This window comes from Pelophylax lessonae (assembly GCF_965119305.1).
Source record: "Pelophylax lessonae genome assembly, chromosome: 4".
In the NCBI taxonomy this organism is placed as follows: domain Eukaryota; kingdom Metazoa; phylum Chordata; class Amphibia; order Anura; family Ranidae; genus Pelophylax; species Pelophylax lessonae.
The window spans coordinates 411,018,509-411,040,544 of NC_138771.1; the positions used below are offsets into that span (position 1 = coordinate 411,018,509).

A 22,036-nucleotide genomic window follows, 5' to 3' on the forward strand; every position below is an offset into this window, starting at 1 on the left:
ATGGATGAAAAACATGCAGGTTGCCACAATGCTTAAGTGTGAATGGGTTCTTAAGCTAAACTCAGTAGTAGACTGTTTTATATATTTTTCTGCTCAGCTATACAGCGGGAAGAGTGCAAGTCACTGCAAACAAACAACTGTATATGCTTTACAAAGTTTTCAGACATTTTAAAATAACTAAAGCTGAACTACAAAGTTGGTTTTGCATAATGGAAACATATCCATCAAATAGCAATTGTGACTTTTGATCTTGAATCTACTTTTTATATCACAAGGGATACTTTACAATAACTTAAAAGAAAACTTCTGCATTAGATCCTCCTGTAACACTAAGGAATACCATCAGTTTTCACTTTTTGTTGCTTATAGAGACTTGGATTATGTTAATTTTGTGCAACATGTCTACAGGAAAAGGTGAGAATTGCAGGGGAGTGGGGAAGACTACCTCAATGCACTGGCTCTAGAGAAGCCTGTAATATTTCTAATAAGGCATGTACAGAGGAAAAAACTGCAGCAGTCCTTTGATGCCTCCCTCTCTTCACAAAGCATTTATGTAGCCAAATTTGTCTCTTCTCAATATTGACCTTGTAGATGAACTACTCTGAAGAAGTTCTGCTTATATAGCCGCACTAAACAGTGTGCTTTCACATTCTCTATCACAGTATATACATTAGGAAATGTCTTCAAACTGTATATATTTCTCTACCTAAAACTTTTTTTTTAGGTTTTATGCTTAAGAAAAATGTAAAAACTAGCTGCCATTTTCTCTTTAAGCTTCACAGTTGCGCTTTCCAAACAAGTGCTCAAAAAGTCCATAAAATTATGATCACACCATTCGTATGCCCTTTCCACTTGTATAACCTGTGTAGATAAAGAACACATACAATAAATGTGTTAGCATGTACCAAAATAAACATATTATACATGTTAGTGCATTATCTATATGCAAATGAATTTAAAAAATAAATAAAATAAATAGAGCTGTAATAAATGACAACGTGTTGCGTCCAAGTAATAAACTACTGCAAGCTAAAAGCATATAGGTGAAATAGGGCAACTACTCAAGTCTGCGATAAATGGCTTGAATTTTTGGCCAATTCCTAGTGATTTAGCAGAAATTCAAGCCATGGGAGCCCTGTTGGCACCAGCTGGCTCGGCAAGATTTTTTTGCCTTCCCGTGGATCAACTGTGGGTATAGGATTGTGTATATGGGATTGTATGGTTGTGTTTTCTTTTTTTATTGGTTGAGCTAGTAGGACTTGTGTCTTCTTTTTTCAACCTGACTAACTATGTGACTTTTGTAGAAGGAGATGGGCTGAAGAGATATCAGCTTAACAGTGACTGAATCCTATACAGGTACTGTTCATGTATTCTGGTATGCAATAGTCATCAGCAGGGGAGATTTGTTCATCCACATGTTTTTATCATGGGTGGAGGCATCTATATAGATGCCTAACCTTATGCTGGCCACAAATATTCACGTATGTTTCGTCAGCCTAAACCTTTATAAAAGCTCATCATTAGGAGGGTCTTCCTGGAAGACTGGATTAATGAGGAATAGATTTACATGAGCTATGCCCCCCCCCTTTTTTTTTTATCAAGGTCCTCATTCTACATGGGTGGTGGTAGGTTTTGTTGAGAATATGACTGTGTATGTTTTGCATAAACTCTAATTGTTGGCTTTTTCCCTATACTGATGGTGGGATGGTGATGATCACCAGTGGCTGGTCCATAAGGGGCACTACCCCCCTAACCTCCATGCGTTTTCTATGATTTTTTGAAGCACATGAGAGCCTGAGGCTTCAATAAGGTTGGGTTCAAGGTGCAGAGCATTGATTTAAAGAAGCCAAATATTAAACAATTACCTTCAAACATCATCAGGAGCCAGTTTCTGGAATTGTGGGTAAATGTGCTATCTTATAGTAACTGTGCTTTAGTTGTCTTGCTGTGCGACCCGATACAATCCATTTTAGCTTTTGTACATTTGGCTTTGAACATTTGCTTGAAGAATACTCTGCAAGGCATTTTGATACAAGCTCTTTCCAACAAAACAAGTCTCTGCTGCTGATCTGGGGGAGGAGAAAAAAGTAAAACAAATTATTTCTTTAATGTCTTAATTACAAGTAGTCTTGTATGAAGCACTAATTGTGCTAAAGCAAACATGTAAAGCATCATCAGGCAAGATAATTATTTTCACAGATTCCCTTTGCAGGCTGACAGATTAAGTGCACTTGTAGAGAAAGTTAACTGGCTTCCAAAGTACAAAAACCCCTGTTATTTTATGTTAGAATAAGAATACATTTTATGTTATATGTTATAATGTCAAGTTACTGAAACAATAATGGTAATTTTTCCAAGGAACCAAAAGTAACTCACTGGAGAAAAACAAAGCAGCATTCTGTAACAATTACTGGAAAATAATGTATGAATTAAAAATGACTGTACCAAAGAGTAATCTGTATAGAGCAGCCATTCTCAACCAGGGCTTGGGGAAAAAAAAAAAAAACCTCTTGCATATGAACTCTTAAACACTGGTATGTTAATCCATTTGCGAATGATTTCTTAAATGGGAAGTGTACGCAAACGACCAGATGGCCGCCTCGCAAACCTGCATCATTGAAGCCTGATGACAGAAGGCCCAGGAGGCACTAATTGCCCTAGTAGTGTGCCTTACCAGGGAAAGGAGGAACCTGACCCCTAATTGAATAGGCTTGAATCAGTGTCTGTCTGATCCATTTGGAAATGGTCACAGCAGAAATGGGCCAACCCTTTGAGGTCCAAACGTGAGTACAAATAGCGAGTCTGACTCTATAGCTGGCAGGTACACCCTGAACCCAAACCACATCCAGGGAATGCAGAGCAATTTCCTTAGGATGTTTAGGCCTGGGACAGAGAAAGCAGCACAAGGTCTTCATTCAAATGGAAGAGACGTAGCGGTAGGTGCCCTCCACAATAATGGCGGCATGGTTGCCATCAAAAATTAAACTGCCCCCACAGCGCCAATCCCTTCCAAGGGAGGTGCCAAGCTGGCCGCATGGCCTAGTGAGCCGCAAGCTGCAGCCTCAATTTGTGTGGAGGCCAGCCGCTGCACTCACCCAGCCAGGCTCACTGGGGCCACCCCCAACGGAGGCCAACTTGGCCGCGGCTTAAATATTTGTGGATGCCCAGCTGCCTGGCCGCAAGCCTCAGCGGAGCCTACCACCCAGGGGCCGCAGAGGGGGGGGGGGGCGGATGCCCAAAAGGAGGGTAGTGGCTGCAGCCACCCTCACTGGGGCCGCCCAACATAGCTCCCAACCAGTGAGCCTGAAGACCTACAGTGACGACTCGGGGGTCGCACCATCCCAAGGAGGGGCCCACGTCCACCCCAGAAACCCTTCAAAGTTAGGGGGGGGTACAACAGCTACTTACCATACCAGAAACAGGGTGGGCACCTCTCCTGACAGACCACTACTCAATTTGGATGTGGCTGGTTGTCGGCCAGGAGAGCGCTGTGACTCAGCCCAGCATAGGTCCTATGCGCCCTACCGAGACGTTTACCTCGCAGGTCAGTCCCCGCCTAGTGGGGCTATGTTGCAGCCGACCTAGCGCTAAGCTGAGGCCTGCGCGCGCTCACTGGCCAAACTGGGGGGACCCTCTGGATCTGAGATCATCCAGTCTGTAGCCCAGTCTGGCAGTTGATGGTTAAAAATCCATCTAAAAATGAAAAGAAAAAAATTGCCAGAGATCCCAGCAAGAAACAAAGTCCTTACTCCTGACTAGATAGAAAATAAAAAAACGAGTGCCTATAGCTGAGTGTGGGTGTATACCCCCTGGGACTGCCCATAGGCGTATAGTCAAGCTTTTTCCTGCCTAGTGTCCTAATCCTGTAGGAGACAGTATAACCCATAGGCTAAGAAGAATCAGGAGCTGTGTCCGTCAATGAACCAAAGAGAAAGTGGCATTGGAGGGGGTAAAAGGGTGGCAGCTGAGGTTGCGAATAGTGCTACGATAGCAGCCACCCTGGTCGATTGGGTGCTCGAAGTTTACGCTGCTTTAACCAGTTGAGTCCCAGAGCCTTTCCCTACTTTTTTTGCGCACATTTAGAGAATGCGTGCAAAAAAAAAAAAGCGTACATAAACACTCAAACATATTTAAGAACGTAGCCACCCTAGAAAAAACTTTTTTTACGTTGCACAATATTAGCACATTGTTATTGAGCTCAAAAAAAAAAAAAAACACACCAACCAAAGTTCATTTTAGGGCACACAATAAATTACCCAGTTTTTTGGTAAGGTATAAAAGGAAATTGCACCGAGTAGATACCCAGCACATCAAGCCTTAGGCTGCATTCACACTTGAGCGTAGCGTTTTTACCGCGATTTTCAGGCGTTTTTGGAGGCAGGCATTGATATCTATCAAAAACGCTGGTAATCAGCCCAAAAAGAAGCTTGTGTACTTTTTTTCAGCTACAGGCGTTAAAACGCTCAGATGTGAACAGGGGTCATTTAAATGAATGGTGTTTTACTTGTTGGGTGTTTTGGAACGTTTTTTTTTAGCGTTTTTGGAGCTGAAAAACGCTCAAAAATGCCCAGGTGTGAATGGAGCCTTTAATTGTGCACGCCAGTGAAACACCACTAAACTTCAGTACGCTATATTTTCCATAGGCGACGCTTTAAAAGCTTTACAGCCCCTACAGGTCATCAGTTTAGAGCCAACCGTGAGCTTTGGTGTCCAATTACTCACTCCAGCGTGTATGCTATGAATTGTGTAGCAAAGCCATCATTTTCACTAAGTGTATGTGGGGGGGGCTTTCATTTTTTTTTATTTTTTGTCTCTAAAATTCACCCCCCACACACTTTTTACATGTTTATTGCTATTACATTGGGGACTAATAGCCTCCATGTGATAGCATAGGTGACAGGTTTTTATTAGACCCTGGATGTTTCCCCCTGTACTCCACTGCAGTTAATAGAATGGAGATCGTGTTCCATCAGTTGCTTCCCTAAGCCACGATCCCAGAGAATGATAGCACTAGGACATCACTTCCTGGTCCATTCACAGAAAGGCAGATCTATGAACGGGCTTGGAAGGTACACATCATTGCAGCTGTTGTAGAAGTGTTCAGATGGCTTCATAGTCGCTCATATCACTTCCATATAGAAGCCGACACGACAAACACACGCACACACACTCCCAACCATTATAGCACCTGGAAGGAAGGAGAAGAAAAAAGAAAAAAAAAAAAAAGAGGGGGAGACCTGTCCCCAATGCAGTTTTAAAATGGTGCTGAGACTAAAGCGTTAAAGAAATGAAGACTTTTGGCAAGACAGTTTGCATATATGTATTACAACTGCATATTTAGTGGTTGGGAGTTTAGCAGCTTTAGTCAATATAATCTTACCCTGGAATGTTTCTGTAGAGACTCTACCACATCTGTCAGTTCATGCAACTTCTGTTCCTGAACTTCAACAGCCAAAATGGACAAGGCCAACACAGAGGGCTGGGCAAGAGAAAAAGACAAGCTTGATTTGTAAAATGTGCGGTATAATATGTTTGACTATTTCTGCAGATTTTTCTTGTAGCTAAAGGATAAGTTCACCTTTTGGGTTACTTGTTCCCCCCCATCGTAGGGTAGAACATGTTCCAGAGCTGCAGCCATTGCCCACTAGCACCCCCCCCCCCCCCATCAGCAGTATGAAGAGAAGTTCCCTGTACTAACTGCCATTTGAAAAACCATGCAGCTGTTCAGGGCTCCGCCCACACAATGGCGTCATTTAGACACACAGCTCCATGTGTCTGAATTAACTACAAGCCCCGACAGGCTGACGTCTTGTAGTTCTCTATGAACTACCATGGCGCTGTGGTAGTTCATTGAGTCTTCCTGTTGGGGAGTATCCCCTTACCCGTACGGTATGTAAGCCGATACACTGACAGTGTGCAGGAGACCTGCATGGCATCAGCGATCTGCTGATCACTAGTGCAATGTATTCCAGGCTCCGGAAACAAAAATAATAAATGCACATTTTTTTTTTAAAGTGAACTTATCCTTTAAGAAAAAAAAAACGTATTATTTGGTTACTAACCAGTATTTAGTCAAGGCATCAATTATAAGTCACTGACAAATGTGTGATCTACAAGTTATATGTATAGGATACTGTATGTCCTAACGCTTCAAATGACTCACCTTTGCTTTAGAGAATCCAATCTTACAGTGACAAGCTTTCAGATTTGTTTCAAGTCTCTCTAATGTAAATAGCTTTTGCCTAGAATGAACAAAAAATACATACATGAAGAAAAATACACCAAACATGGTGATCATGCTTATTTAGGACAGTTTTAATCAGATTAGGTGACAATCCTCATGCCAACAAGATTTGTAGGTGTGCACAGTGCCCACTACAGTACCCTAACACTGGGAGCTTTGTTTTTTTTTTATATAATTTAAACCCAGTATAGTACCCTTTTAGGAACACTATATACATATTTGGACTGCTAAATAATGCAACATTCTGCTAAAATAAATGGCTAGTTTAGGAATAACAGCCCATTCACACTGCCGCGACAGGATTTTGTGGGGTGACCTGTGAAGTCGCGGTGCACACCTCGGCACGACTTGCACGGACTTCATATAATTGAAGTCAATGCAAGTCGCCTCCAGGTCGCCCCAAAGTAATACAGGACCCTTTTTCTAAGTCGCAGCGACTTGTGTCGCTCCTATTAGAACGGCTCCTGTACTACTCAATGGCGAGCGACCGACCGCGACTTGTCAGGCGACCAAGTCGCCTGACAAGTCGCGCTAGTGTGAATGGACTCATCGTTAAACTGAACATATAGGAATTCTTTAAGCAGTGTAGCCACAAACTGCTATAAGCACCAAGATTATATAATTGAACCTAACAAGACAATTTATGTTTTTTTTTTTTTCTATTTACAAAAAGAAAAGCTTACCTTTCACTAGACAGGTTCTCATAAATGAGGGAATGGTATAGGTGTAACAGGTTTAATGCAGTTGTGGCTTTCACTTTCCAGCCCAGCTTTTCTAACACAATCTTCTCCATTCGCATCATGTCAAACACAGTGAACTTATACTGGCTTATTCGGATTAAATCTGTTGCCAGGGGGACATTTCTCTCCTCTTCTGTGCCTTTTACAGCTAGATAGAAGCAGGTAAGGCCAACACAACCTAGATGTTTTGGCTGCACCTACAAAAATGAAGTAAAGAAGAAGAGTATTTAAGTGCATTTCCCGGCTCAATTGAATCTCTAAGTAGTAACACAAGGTCCCCTTCACACTATTCATTGCACTTTAACCACTTAAGCCCCGGAAGATTTTACCCCCTTCCTGACCAGGGGGTATTTTGCGATTCGGCACTGCGTGACTTTAATGGATAATTGCGCGGCCGTGCGACGCTGTACCTAAACGAATTTGACGTCCTTTTTTTCCCACAAATAGAGCTTTATTTTGGTGGTATTTGATCACCTGTGCGATTTTTGATCATGCGCTATAAACAAAAAAGAGCGACAATTTTGCAAAAACAACAATATTTTTCACATTTTTTTTATATGAAATACCCCCCCCAAAAAAATGTAAAAATCAAAATTTTTTTAAATTTTTGGCCAATTTGTTTTCTGCTACCTATGTTTGGTAAAAAAAAAAAAAAAAAATCACAATAAGCATATTTTGATTGGTTTGTGCAAAAGTTATTGCGTTTACTAACTAAGGGAAAGATTTTTGTCATTTTTGTTGTTTTTTTTTTAACGCGTAATGGCGGCGATCTGCGATTTTTTTTGCGGTACTGCGACATTGCGGCGGACAGTTTGGACCCTTGACTGACATTTTTGACACTTTTGGGGGTACCAGTGACATTACTACAGTAATCAGTACTATACATATGCACTGTTACTGTAAAAATGACACTGGGAGGGAAGGGGTTAACTTTATTGGAGAGGGAGGGGTTAAGTGTGTCCCTAGGGGCGTGTTTCTAACTGTCATTGGATGCTGCTGTGTGTGTAACAGCACAGATCAACGGTCCTACATAGCAGGACTGAGTGATCTGTGCTTTTATACAGGGGAGAATGACAGGCGGCTTTGTTTACATTAGCCGCCTGCCTTTCTCCCTCTCTACCCGACGATCGCGAGTGACCGGCGGACATCGGGTCCGCCGGTCACATGCGCCGGCTTCGTCGGGTACGAGCGGGAGCGCGCCTCCGGCGGCGCGCGCTCGCCCCCTATTCGCTCCCAGGCTAGTGACGTACCGGTACGTCACTTTGCCTGGGAGGGGCTGACCGCCGCCGTATATAGTCAGGCGGCGGTCGGCAAGTGGTTAAAGTTGCTTGAGGCGACTTGAAATTAAAGACAGACTGGTGTGTCCCCCACATGTCACTGTGGAAAAATCCCCAGCTGCCCCATTTTTATTCTTATCCTGACCCCATCCTTTGGACAAAGTTTGGGATCAAGACAGTTGGGGAATGGGGTGCACCTACCATTTGATGCATTAAAAAGTCAATATCAGCTCCCCAACTCTCTTCTATTTAGATACATCCAGTTTAGACCTTATACCCAGTTTGGCTCCTTCTAGTCTGAGCATGAAGGTCAGCAAGCTAGAAACTTTGCTTAAAAAATGAGAGCCTTACCAAAGTCCTATCCACTATATGAAAACAGTTATTCATAGTTACACCCAACGTTCTTTCATTTTGTCGCAATGCATAGTTGATTGATTTTTCACAATTAGACAGGGACGATTGGGATAATCTTTTCTAGATTGGTGTCAGCACAAGGTCACCTCATACAATATTATTTCTCCATAGAATTTATTTTAACCCTGCTAAATTGGTGGGAAATTTTCCGCACACAAACTGTTGGAGATGCGCCTCTCCCTGGGCAGATTTCATGTATATATTTTGGCATTGTACAGCCATTCAACAATTTTGGTTGGAGGTTGTACAACGTGAGGTTGGTCCCTACTATAAGTATTCGTCCCTTCGATGAGATCTGTTTATTGGGCCTAATTCACCCGTTAGCTCTACAATGGTGATCTGATTTTACTATGCAAGGAAAATAATGGAAAGAAATAGTAGCCCCTGCATTACCTTTGTACAAGGCTACATATGCCAACAGAGGAGTACCAGCCAAATTTGACAAGGTGTGGGGAAGCTGGATAAATTATAAATCCATGGTGTCTGAGTATCTGTATACAGTTTTGATTATTCTATGGGAGGAATGTACTAGCTTTTAAGGAATCATATTGTATATTTGTTCCCTGCCCTTGAGGGGGATCGTGCATTGGAGTTTATGACCGTCTAACATTGTTGTCACCTTGAATAGTTTTGTTTAAGTATATAAATAGGAGCTGTATTGCTTACTGGTGCTGATGCATTGTAGTGCTGCACATTGTGTACAGAACAGAAAGTCGTTCCTACTGCTGCCAAAACACAGGCCACTTACTGTGTGTATCCAATGCTACTACAGAGCATTACAGCAAACACAGCAGCTACATTATTTTGTAATGGAAATAGTTTCATCTGAGCCAGCTTGGCCCAAACTAACTATTAAAGTGCACTGAGACCTGGAATTGTACTTTAAAGCGGAGTTCCAGCCGTTTGTGTTTAAGGTCAGCAGCTACACTTCTTGTAGCTGCTGACTTTTGATAAACACACACTCCCCTATCCCACGATCCAGCAATGTGGCCACCCAAAGCCCTGGATCTTTCCCTCGGCTCTCCCCGGCATCACTAGTGTGAGCATCCGGCTGAGACAGCTTGCGGCTTCACAGCTGGGTGCACAGTACACATGCTTTGGAAGGGGTACCTGTCAAAACTAGGTACCTGCTCCCTCCCCCCCCCCAAAAAAAAATGACATGCCAAATGTGGCATGTCAGGGGGACAGGAGTCCTTAAAGCAGAACTTCCACTTTTGGGTGGAACTCCGCTTTAAGTGCTGGCAGAGCACGCAAGAAACAAATCATTCAACCTTTTTTTTTGCATATTGTAGTGCTCTGCAATGTGGATGCTTCCCAACTAGGGTAACAGTGCTTTGGCACGCCATTTAAAATCAATACCCATTTTCATAAGCAATGCCACAAAACAGTGTAAAGGGGTATTAAAACAAATTCTTAAAAAAAAAAAAAAAAAAATTAGAATAATCATTTTTATTATTGGCCTCCAATGAGCAAGCAGTAAAGCTAACTGAAAAAAAAAAAAAAAGTGTGTATGTATATAAATGATTTATTGTTGCATGAGCTTCATGTCACTTTGTCACACATGCCTGAGGGAAATATTTCTGGGACCTTTATTTGTGGTTATTGCTAAACTAAACCTTGGGGCGACCTGGGAAGTCGCGTGCAGCGCGACTTCGGTGCGACTTGCACGGACTTCATAAAATTAATGTCTATGCAAGTACTCCAGGTCGCCCCGAAGTAGTACAGGACCCTTTTTTCGCTCCTATTAGAACCGTTCCCTGTACTACACTATGGGACGCGACGGTGCACGACTTGTCAGGCTGACCAAGTCGCGGTCCAAGTCGGATCAGTGTGAATGGGCTGTAAATATTTTGTTTTGAATAACATTTTGTAAAAGATTTGAATACATGTGAGTATCTATTGAACCAAGGTACCGTGAAAGTACCTATTCCTTTTTCCTTCCCTTCCCCCTCTTGGGACTGTTCATAAGGGGAGAACAGCCCCTAATCCCCCCCCCTTTTTTTCTTCATGATCTGGTAATCAAAACGAACATTCTTATAATGAACACTTTCTAACAATGCTGCTAGTGTATTGCCAGCTGAACGCTACTAAACAGACATCAAACACAGCAATGCAATACTACTGATGTCTTTACAATATATTGTTACTTTGTTTTCACAGATTCAAATGGCCTACCTTCATTTTAGCTAAAAACCGGTCCAGAAGGTTGACAGATAAGGAGAAGGTCTCTGTATTGAAACCAAAGAACTGAGTTAAGCTAAGCAAATCTTTAACTTCAAAGTCACGAAGTCTGGCAGTCATCCGGAGGCCATTGTCATGCGTCGTTTCAATCAGCCGCAAACCACAAGCTTTTGGCTGGCATTTGAACTCCTGTTCCAACAGTGAGTTCAGCTGGTGAAGAAGGTCTTGAGCTTCTGATGTTACAAGCGTATCAATCATCTGAAAATGCAAACAGAATTTAAAAAAAGATTCAGCACTGTTCTGCTCTATTCAAGACTGTCTTCTGGACTTACATTGCACATTACATTCATATTGGGTCCGACTAAAAAAAAAGCCAATTTTTTTTTTTTAACAAGATGGCATCACCAACTTAAAACTGAATTCCAGGTATGGGTTTTTACATAGTTGCACTGGTCCAGTCTGGACCACAGTATGTATCTGCCATACCCAAATACCCAACACAAATATTCACTCAATCCAGCACTGTGCCTGTCTGTAGCGGGCTCTCTCCTCTCCCTGTATTGAGTCCTGCTGTTTTCAATCAATTTCTATGAGCAGAGAGTGGGGAGGGCAGTTGGGTGGCGGGGCTGCTACCAGGTCTCATACATGTGCAGATGTGCAAATGGGCTCTGCCACAACTCAAAGACTGACAGAAAAAAAAAAAAACACAATATTTAGCCCCCGTTCACACTAAGGCGACCTGTGATGCGACCTGGTCGCCGTAGGTCGCCTCCCATAGGGAAGCTGCGGACCCGTTCTAATAGGAGCGACACAAGCGTATTTTGATTGGTTTGCGCAAACGTTATTGCATTAACTAACTAAGGGAAAGATTTATGTCATTTTTAGTTTTTTTTTTTTTAACGAGTAATGGCGGCGATCTGCTATTTTTTTGCGGGACTGCGACATTGCGGCCCCTTGACTGACATTTTTGACACTTTTGGGGGTACCAGTGACATTACTACAGTAATCAGTGCTATAAGTATGCACTGTTACTGTAAAAATGACACTAGCAGGGAAGGGGTTAACTTTATTTGAGAAGGAGGGGTTAAGTGTGTCCCTAGGGGCGTGTTTCTTACTGTGATTGGATGTGGCTTTTCATGTAACAGCACAGATCAACGGTCCTACATAGCAGGACTGTATGATCTCTGCTGTTAAACAGGGAAGGCTCCATGCACACAGGGCGTCATAAAAACTAGCGCTGTTTCTTGACGCCGGGAAAAAGCAGCTGTTAAACGTGCTTTCAGTAGCTTTTTCCATTAGCGTTTTTGCACGTCTGGCCACGTAGCTTTTAGCAGCGTTTTTTCTGCCTCCATTTAAAATCAATGGTTCCCTATGGGAGCCTATTGATTTGAATGGAAGTCGCACCACAAGTCGGATCAGGATGATCTGACTTGCGCTGTGAGAATCTTGAGGGGGAACTCCATGCCAAAATGGGGAAAAAAACGGCGTGGGGCGAGGGCAGAAGAGCGGAGAGAACAAGACAAGAAGAGCAGAGAGGAGAAGACCGGAGCGGAGAAGATCGCATGAAGATTTTTAATAAACTCTTCAAAACGTCTCCTGTCGTTATTTACATACACTGCCTTTTATGGGGTGAATGGGTAGGGGTACAGTGTACTCCATACCCATTCACATAGGGAGGGGGTCCGGGATCTGGGGGGCCCCCTTGTTAAAGGGGGCTTCCAGATTCCGATGAGCCCCCTGCCCGCAGACCCCCACAACCACCGGCCAGGGTTGTGGGGATGAGGCCCTTGTCCTCATCAACATGGGGGCAAGGTGCTTTGAGGTGGGGGTGCAGAGCCCCCCCCCCTGCCCCAAAGCACCCACACCCCCCCATGTTGAGAGCGTGTGGCCTGGTATGGTCCATGGGGGGTGGGGCCGCTCGCTCGCCCCCTCCCCTTTCCTGCATGCTTGGATAAGGGTCTGGTATGGATCTTGGGGGGGACCCCACGCCGTTCTTTTGGCGTGGGGTTACCCTCAAATTCCATACTAGACCCGAAGGGCCTGGTTTTGAACCTGGGGGGGAACCCCACGCTGTTTTTTTCCCCATTTTGGCGTGGAGTTCCCCCTCAAGATTCTCACAGCGCAAGTCATCCTGATCCAACTTGCGGTGCGACTTCCATTCAAATTAATAGGCTCCCATAGGGAACCATTGATTTTGAATGGAAGAAAAAAAACATATAACGTGGCTTAACGCACGATAAGCAACGTTATGCAGCCTTTAGCAGCGTCAGACATTTTTACAGCTTGACGCTGCAGCTCCAGAACGCACAGTTCCTGGGTTTTTTTTGGAACTGTAAAACGCCTATGCCACTTGGAGCTCCTAAAAGCTCTATGTGTGCATGAGGCCATAGAATAACATGGATGGGCGTTCTGCAGCTGCAAAAAAAAAAAAACGTCTGACGCTGCTAACAGCAGCTCCAAAAATGTCCAGTGTGCATGAGGCCGAAGAATGACAGGCGGCTTTGTTTATATTAGCCGCCTGCCTTTCTCCCGGTGTGGGGGGGGGGGGGAGGGTCCGTGAGCGAGTGGGAGCGCGCCTCCAGCTGCGCGCTCGTTCCCTAGAGCCTCACATCACTTTGCCTGTGAGAGACTGACTGCCGACGTAAATCGGCAAGTGGTTAAGGTAGAACTATAGCCCCCCGTTATGGATAGAGCAAGGCAGGGTTTTTTTTTTCTGATATCTGTGTCCCATTTCCCTTGATTTCCTGTTTCATAGCCAAACAGGAAGTGAGGGGAAATACCTGCAAATTAAAGGGAATCCCTTGGGGCCCCCAGAACTAGAGTTCCGTCCCCATTGGCAGATTTCCCCTCTATTACATTTCTAGGGACAACCCAAAATGTGGGGGTTTTTTTTACTTTCAGTTATAATGGTAATCAGGACAAATAGGAGGGGGGTGAATCTCCCTAACAGGGGCACAGCAATAAAAATGTTTGGGGGGGGGGGGGTCTAATCCATCTCATTTCATCCAAAATGTAGAAAAATAAAAGAAGTTGTGTTTAGTTGTACTTTGTGTTTGTTTTGCTCAGTGGTATATTATAGATAGTTTTACTTTTTGACAATGCAGTACAGTACTTTGTAGAGTTTTGGTATCAGGTTATATTAATGGTCGAGGAAGATATTATATATCTCATGTTTGTATTCTGAGTCAGGAAAAGATGGTAGGGGCCATCTGTGCAGACAAGCTCATCTGATGGACTAGTCTGCAGTATATGATCAGGCTCTATGGAAAAGCTGATGTAGCTGCTGACAGTGGTGTCCTATGCTGGGCCCAGCCTCCCCTCCTCCATAGTGATCAGGCCTGAGCAGAGAACAGAGCCCGTCACTCCAGCACACTCTGCAGACACGCCTCCTCGGCTACTGACGGCAATGACATAAACCACGCCCAGCGCTGAGTTTACAGAACGAATAGGACTCATCCGTCAGCCACACCCCCTTTTCTTCATCTACAGAGGACAAGCCCAGGCTTGTCCCCTCTACTGCCAATAGTGATCACTATAGAGGCCTATCTACCCAACAGACACCTTCCATTAGATCACATCACAGAAAGATCATTCTAAATCCTTTTATAGCTGTGATCTGCCATAGACACAAAGCACCATGCCCTGTCATTGTAACAACTGATCGCTGCACCAAGCTGTCATAGAGGATACAAGGCTGCGATCATCGGTCACATATCGTATATATGGGAGTCACACCACCATCATACAATTCCATGGTATGAGGGAAATCACTTCTACAGAAGAAGAAAGCACACAGCAGTGCTTACTAGTCTACAAAACCATCACAATGCTGCCCCCTGTTCCCAAGAGCTTGCAATCTACGACAAAAACCTACAGTTTAGTTGATACTCCAAAAGAAAATCCAACAGAAGCCTGATCCCTGTGCCCAAGAGCTTGCACTCTACAACAACCTACAGTTTAGTTGGTAATACAAAAGAAAAGCCGGCAGAAGGCTGATCCCTGTGCCCAAGAGCTTGCACTCTACAACAACCTACAGTTTAGTTGGTAATACAAAAGAAAAGCCGGCAGAAGGCTGATCCCTGTGCCCAAGAGCTTGCAATCTACGACAGCAACCTATAATTTAGCTGGTAATACAAAAAGAAAAGCCATCCGAAAGCTGATCCCTGTGCTCAGGAGCTTGCAATCTACAACAACCTACAGTTTAGTTAGTAATACAAAAGAAAAGCCAGCAGAAGGCTGATCCCTGTGCCCAAGAGCTTGCAATCCACGATCATAAACGAAAAGCTCCTTACATCGCGAGGCTGTAGCCCCCATACAAAGCAATCTATAGTAAAATGTAGACTAAGACCAGTAATCAGATATGTGAATGAATGGGGCACACTATACAGAACGCTGATTGTCCAATCAGAGGGCCCGGCTCACCTTCTCTGGGGTGCGGGGAGGTCGATCTCTTGAGAAGTTCCTGTTTAATCTTGTCCGACGTTCTAAATCTATAAGAATACTTTCTTCATCTACTACTAGAAATTAGGCCGATGGCTAGATGAAGCTTCCCCCACCCCAAGTAAGTGTCCCCTTCCGGAACCTTCTTACTCAGCTGACTGGGGTGACAACCCACCGCTGATGTTTATATAGACCGGCACAAAGCCAGCCCCTTCTCTCTGCTATTGGTCCGCACTACAGCTCTGTCATGCCAGCAATCCACGGACTTCGGCTGACACAACGCGCCACCTGCTGGCACTTGTGTATACTGTCCTTAGAAAGATGTGCTTCCATTCACAGGCTGATTTTGGCTGTCTGGATCCTTCACCTAGGAAATCTTCCTCTCGTCTGCTTCCTCCCCCTCTTCTCTAATATATAAATGGATTAAAAAAATAGATCTGAAGGCAAAATATATATTATTGTCTTTGATAGAGTAAGGCAGGTTCAGTTTTTGCCATATGTGTCCCATTGGTGAGATTTTCTATCACTTCCTCGTCAGCGGAGAAAACGATCAGTGTTAATTTTGTCGACTAAAACTGACTAAAACGTTTTCGTCGACTAAATTAACACAATTTTAGTCGACTAAAATACGACTAAAACTAAAACAATTCAGATGACTTAAATACAACTAAAACTAAAATGACATTTTAGTCAAAAGACTATAACTAAAAACTAAATCGAAATTTGCTGCCAAAATTAACACTGGTGCATGCTCAAAGCTTAATACCATAAATAATAACATTGGCATTTTAGTTTTAGTCCCATTTTAGTCTTCTTCACGTGTTTTAGCTTTAGTCGTATTTAGTCGACTAAAACTCCAGTATATTTTAGTCGACTAAAACGTCCTACATTTTAGTCGACTAAAACATCCTACATTTTAGTCGACTATAACTCATTTTAGTCATCTATAATCGAATGGGTGTAGTTCAATTGTAATTTGTAATGCATTATTTAAGCATTTCTCTACAATTTCCAAACTCATTAAATACTACTGCTGGTCCTGGAGTGAAAAATCTAATTTTTAGTCCTAAGACTAAAACTAAATTGAAATTTGCTGCCAAAATTAACACTGAAACCGATGCGTGCGTCAGGCGTATTTTTAGCACTGATTACTGTAGTAATGTCACTGGTAACCCCAAAAGTGTAAAAAATGTCAGTTAGGGGTCCGATCTGTCTGCCGCAATGTCGCAGTCCCGCAAAAAATCGCAGATCGTCTCCATTATTAGTTAAAAAAAAATTAAAATCAATAAAAATGACATAAATCTTTCCCGTAGTTAGTAGACGTGATAACTTTTGCGCAAACCAATCAAAATACGATTTTTGCGATTTTATTTTTTACAAAAAAATATTTAGCAGAAAACTAATTGGCCTAAAATGTTTAAAAAAAATGATTTTTTTGGGGAATGTCATATAGCAGAATGTGAAAAATATTGTTTTTTTTTTTTTTCAAAATGGTTGCTCTTTTTTTGTTTATAGTGCAAAAAATAAAAAATTGCACAGGTGATCCAATACCCCCCAAAGAAAGCTCTAGCCATGGGAAAAAAAAGGACGTAAATTTTGTTTGGATACAGCGTTGCACGACTGTGCAATTGTCAGTTAAATTAATGCAGTGAATCACAAAATAGGGCCTGGGCCTACCCACTTTAAGACCGGAAGGATTTGCCCCCTATCGGGAGAAATCGGCAGAAATGCATCCGGAACAGATCTGGGGTGCATTTTTGTGGTGTGACTAAGACTAAGACCCGGTTCACACTGATGCGAGTGCCGGGTTCGCATGTAATGTCGGAGCGCACTGCTCCGACATTACATGCGATCAGCTGTGCGGTGCGAGTTTAGCCATACAGTTTGTATGGCTAAATTCGCATCGCACCCGGTGCAAACACGCACAGGAGGCATTTTTGCAGCCGCATCAGGATCGGATCGCACAGCGGTTCACACTTGTGCGATCCCATCCTGTGCGAACTGCACGATCGCACTGCGATATACGATCAAACTGGGGGTGTCGTTAAGATTACATTGACACCCCCAGCGGATCGCATATGGCAGTGTGAACTGCCGGGGGTGCGTGTGCGATGCGGGAAAAGGCTGCGAATTCGCAGCCTTCCCGCATCGCAATAGTGTGACCCGAGCCTAAGAGAGGGTGAATCACCCTCACCAGGAAACAAACAGTAACAATGACTTGATAGGTGTTCTTATCTCTCAGCATTCTATCTAAGCCTAGATTCACACAAATGGGGTGCAGGAAACGCCACCTTCCATACACATTTCCCAGGCCGCATTCAAATCGCACTACCCTTGAGATTCGCTGCAGGTGTCAATAAAGAGGAGATCCAGTCTGGAAAAAAAAAAGAAAAGTCAGCTGCTACAAATAGTGTAGCTGCTGACTTTTAATACAAGGACACTTACCTGTCCAGGGATCCCACAATGTCGGTACCCTGAGTTGATTCGTCAGTCGGCTTTGGGTGCAGGCGCCGGCATTGTAAGTAAGGGAAAGTGGCAGTGAGAGCCTTCAGGCTTCACAGTTGGTTTTCCTACTGCACATGCATGAGTTGAATCATGGTCCCCCCATCTTCTAGGACCTCTGTGTGTCCCAGAAGGTGGTGGGGGGAAGGAGTAGGGTCCGGAAATGTTGTAGCTCTTCAATCAGCGATCTTACCCAGAAGTGGGAGCGGGTACCTGTCAAAACCCTCTCCCGCACAAAAAGTGCCCAATGTGGCAGTGGAGGTGGGGAGGGTGTGAACAAGTGGAGCGGAATATTCCAAATGCAGGTGACAAATGCAGTACAGTTTGCCTACAATGGATGGCATGGTACAAAAAGACCAATCGATCCGGTTGCAGTGTGGTTTCAAAAAAGGTCCCTGCACGTCTTTGGTGCGATACGGTGTGATCTGAGCCCATTCAAACTGAATTGAATTTCATGTGAATTGCGTAGGAATGCACTGCGGCTCCTACGCCATTCGCAAACAGTTCATAGTGTGAACCGAGGCTAAAAGTAAAATAAAACAGTTGTAATTTAACCACTTTAGGAACGGAGGATTTTGCTGTCTTACGTCCAGGCCACTTTTTGCGATTCGGCACTGTGCGACTTTAACTGACAATTGCGCAGTCATGCAATGCCGTCAGAGTTGTATAAAGTACTCGAAACCCATACTTGAGTAAAAGTACAAGTGCTCGATCAAAAAGTGACTTGAGTAGAAGTGGAAGTGCTCGATCAAAAAGTGACTTGAGTAGAAGTACTAAAGTATTCTACATTTTTTGTACTTAAGTATTGCAAGTAGTTTTTTTTAAAAAATTTTGCTACTCAAGTACTGAAAGTAAAAGTACAAGTACTGTGTTATGTAGTTATTAAAGAAAGAAGTCAAAAGTTTGAACATCATATTGTTTTTTATTATTTCAAATGCAGATTTTATTTATACATACAGTAGCATTTATTTTCTTATGCGCTGATAATACACATGTTTTGAGCTTCATGAAACCTGCCATGTACTGTTCTGGCAGTGGTAATTTTTATAATTGTAACGAGTAACTATGCAGCACAAAAAAAAAAATATCGGAGTAGAAGTATTGAAATCATTGAAAAAATGTAGTGAAGTAAAAGTGGAAGTAGGAGAAAAAAATTCTACTCCAGGAAAGTACAGATACTGCCTTTCGGTACTTAAGTACAGTAGTGAAGTAGTTCTAATTAGTTACTATACATCTCTGAATGCCGTACCCAAATGAAATTTACGTCCTTCTTTTCCCACAATCAGAGCTTTCTTTTGTTGGTATTTGATCACCTCTGGGTTTTTCATTTTTTGCAATATTAATAAAAAAAAGTGACAATTTTGAAAAAATAACAATATTTTTCTACTTTGACAGTTAAAAAATATCCAATATATTCAATTTTTGTCATATAGTTAGGCCAAAATGTATTTAGCTACATGTCTTTGACAAAAAAATTCTCAATGAGCGTATTTTTAACCGCTTTAAGACCAGAAGATTTTACCCCCCTTCCTGACCAGGCCATATTTTGCAATTCGGCACTGCTTTATTTTAACGGACAATTGCGCGGTCGTGCGACCCTGTACCCAAATTAAATTTATGTATTTTTTTCCCCCACAAATAGAGCTTTCTTTTGGTGGTATTTGATCACCTGTGTGATTTTTACTTTTTGGGCTATAAACAAAAAAATAGCGACAATTTTGAAAAAATAACAATATTTTTCACATTTTTTTTTATATGAAATCCAACCCCCCCCCCCCCCCCAAAAAAAATGTAAAAATCAAAATTTTTTAACATTTTAGACCAATTGTTTTCTGATACATATTTTTGGTAAAAAAAAAAATCGCTATAAGTATTTTGATTGGTTTGCGCAAATGTTATCGCAGCTACTAACTACGAGAAATTTATGTAATTTTTATTGTTTTTTTTTAAACTAGTAATGGCGGCGATCCGCGATTTTTTAGCAGGACTGCGACATTGCGGCGGACAGATCGGACCCCTAACTGACATTTTTTACACTTTTGGGGGTACCAGTGACATTACTACAGTAATCAGTGCTATAAATATGCACTGTTACTGTAAAAATGACACTGGCAGGGAAGGGGTTAACTTTTATTGGTGATCAAGGGGTTAAATGTGTGCTTTATGCTTACTGACGTGTGTGGGGGGAGGGGATTGTGTGACACAGGCACAGATCGCATGTTCAGCTTTGCTGAATCCTGTAATCTGTCCCTGTCTGTCACAGAGGAGATCCGCCCGCTTTGTTTACACAAGCAGGCGGATCTCCTCACTCGATCACCGCCTCTCCTCCCCTGGCCCGACTCCCGCTGTGCGTGCCGCCCACAAGGGGAGGAGTCCAGCGACGTAGACTTACGTCACTGGATGATAACGAGCCACATTGCCGCAGTGCGCTCCATGTGAGCGGTCAGCAATTGGTTAAAGCCGCTATACATGGATAGAAGCAGGGACCGGGCAAATTTCGATCCATGTATGGGCACTGAGGTTGTACAGAAATCGATCTACCAATCTGTTCTGTTAGATTTCCCCCACTGTCAGAATACAATGGCACAGCAGGGAGGGTTCCCCCATTCACATTGACTGTGTGGATGGGGGGAAAGGAGTCTTTTATTTATTCATTTATTTTTTTTTTTTTCATTCAACCTGCTGATTAAACAGAAAAAAAAACTAATCTATGAGCTGCCTAATACGATTCATAGACTTTCTTATTTTCACACCCTGGGACTTGGCAGAGACCTGCACATGTCTGCACATGCACAGGTAATATAATGGGTAGTGCCGGGACAAGGTCATCCAGCACCCAGGGCAAGGATGCCAAACTACACCCCCCCTCCCCTTAGGGTTAGGGTCAAGGCGTTCTCCATCCCTGCAAATAAAAATTGCGCCCAGGGCAACCGTCCCTCCTGCCCACCCCTTGTCCCGGCCCTGATAGTGGGGCCTGGACTCCTAGACCTGACAGTGTGCTTGTGCATGCATGGGATCTTGTTACCAGATGGCTGCGCAGGAGCAGAGTGACAAAAGTGAATTGTGGCTGCAAGGAAGACAACTCTGGACTCCATGGACTAGGAAGTGTGTCTTTTTTTTATTTCTATACCAGACCAGCTGTTAGACATTTGAAATCCAATTTTAGGCTAGGTAGAGTAAAGTCGCTCTTTAAAGTGTAGCTGGTGAAAGTAAAGTAGTACTTGGCAGAGTCAGAGTCAGCCCCCTTCACATTGGACAACTGCCTCCCGGGGGGGGGGGGGGGGGCTCACAACCTTGATGCCATTTTTAAATTCTGAAAAACTCAGGGTTATATGTATAAAAGTCAGGTTGTTTCTATGTGGCAGTCGTGGGTCATTTAATGCCGGCCATATGAAGTAATATAGTGATTTAATACAGTGGCTGTTTTGATGACCAAGACATGCCTGTGAGAATTGAGTGAACGAAATGCATAGCTCCCAACTGTCCCTGATTTCGAGGGACTGTCCCTGATCTGGAACAAAGTTCTTTCCTCTTCATTTGTCCCTAATTTTGATTTGATCTATATAGTTGTATATAAAATGCACTTTTTATCTTTCAAAAAGTTTTCCCCAGTGCTAAACCTTTTTAATCCAATTTTTAAATTGCTGCTTTTGTATAAATGCCAGTATAAAAAAAAAAAACTTGTGGGTTTAACTAATCCTTTTTTTTTTTTTGTATAATTCTACTTTATGGGGTCGTGGCAGGTTGTGTATCCTATGCCTTAAGGCCTGGTTCACACCTATGCGTTTTTTAGTGCGTTTTAAGTTTTGCAGAAACACACTACAGTCCATTTAACATGGTTTCCAATGTGTCATGTTCACATCTGTGCATTTTATGGAAAAGGCCAGGGACTTTTTTTTCTAGTTTTCGGTTCCATAGACTTCAATGGATCAAAAACGTGTATTGAAAAACGCAAAAATCACTTGGCATATGCAAACTGAAACCTGCATATGTGTGAACCAGGTCTAATACATTTGCTAATAGGTTTCCGTCATTCCTATTTTAAAGCGGAGTTCCGGGCACAAAAATGATATTTTTTTTTTGTGCCCGTCCGCTAGTTCAGCCTAACCTGAAAAGGAATTGGATAGTTAGATTTTTTTTTTTTTTAAAACTCACTTTGTAATTGACGATCGTAAATACTCACCTATGACAGCTTCCTCCTCCAGCGCCGAGGCTCTCCCCGTCACTTCCTGCCTCGC

At 42.9% G+C, this 22,036-nt stretch overlaps 1 protein-coding gene across 1 annotated transcript; it reads right to left on the reverse strand.

Moving 5' to 3' along the window:
• Positions 1-260: 260 nt before the first annotated feature.
• On the reverse strand, positions 261-15,475 carry CCNG1 (cyclin G1). Its single transcript, XM_082256625.1, has 7 exons — positions 15,279-15,475; positions 10,851-11,114; positions 6,928-7,181; positions 6,164-6,242; positions 5,381-5,479; positions 1,866-2,069; positions 261-861 (listed from the first exon to the last, which is right to left on the reverse strand). The coding sequence occupies exons 2-6, from the start codon at positions 11,112-11,114 to the stop codon at positions 1,878-1,880; spliced, it is 888 nt and encodes a 295-aa protein (XP_082112751.1). The 5' UTR covers positions 15,279-15,475; the 3' UTR covers positions 261-861; positions 1,866-1,877.
• Between the last annotated feature and the right edge of the window lie 6,561 nt (positions 15,476-22,036).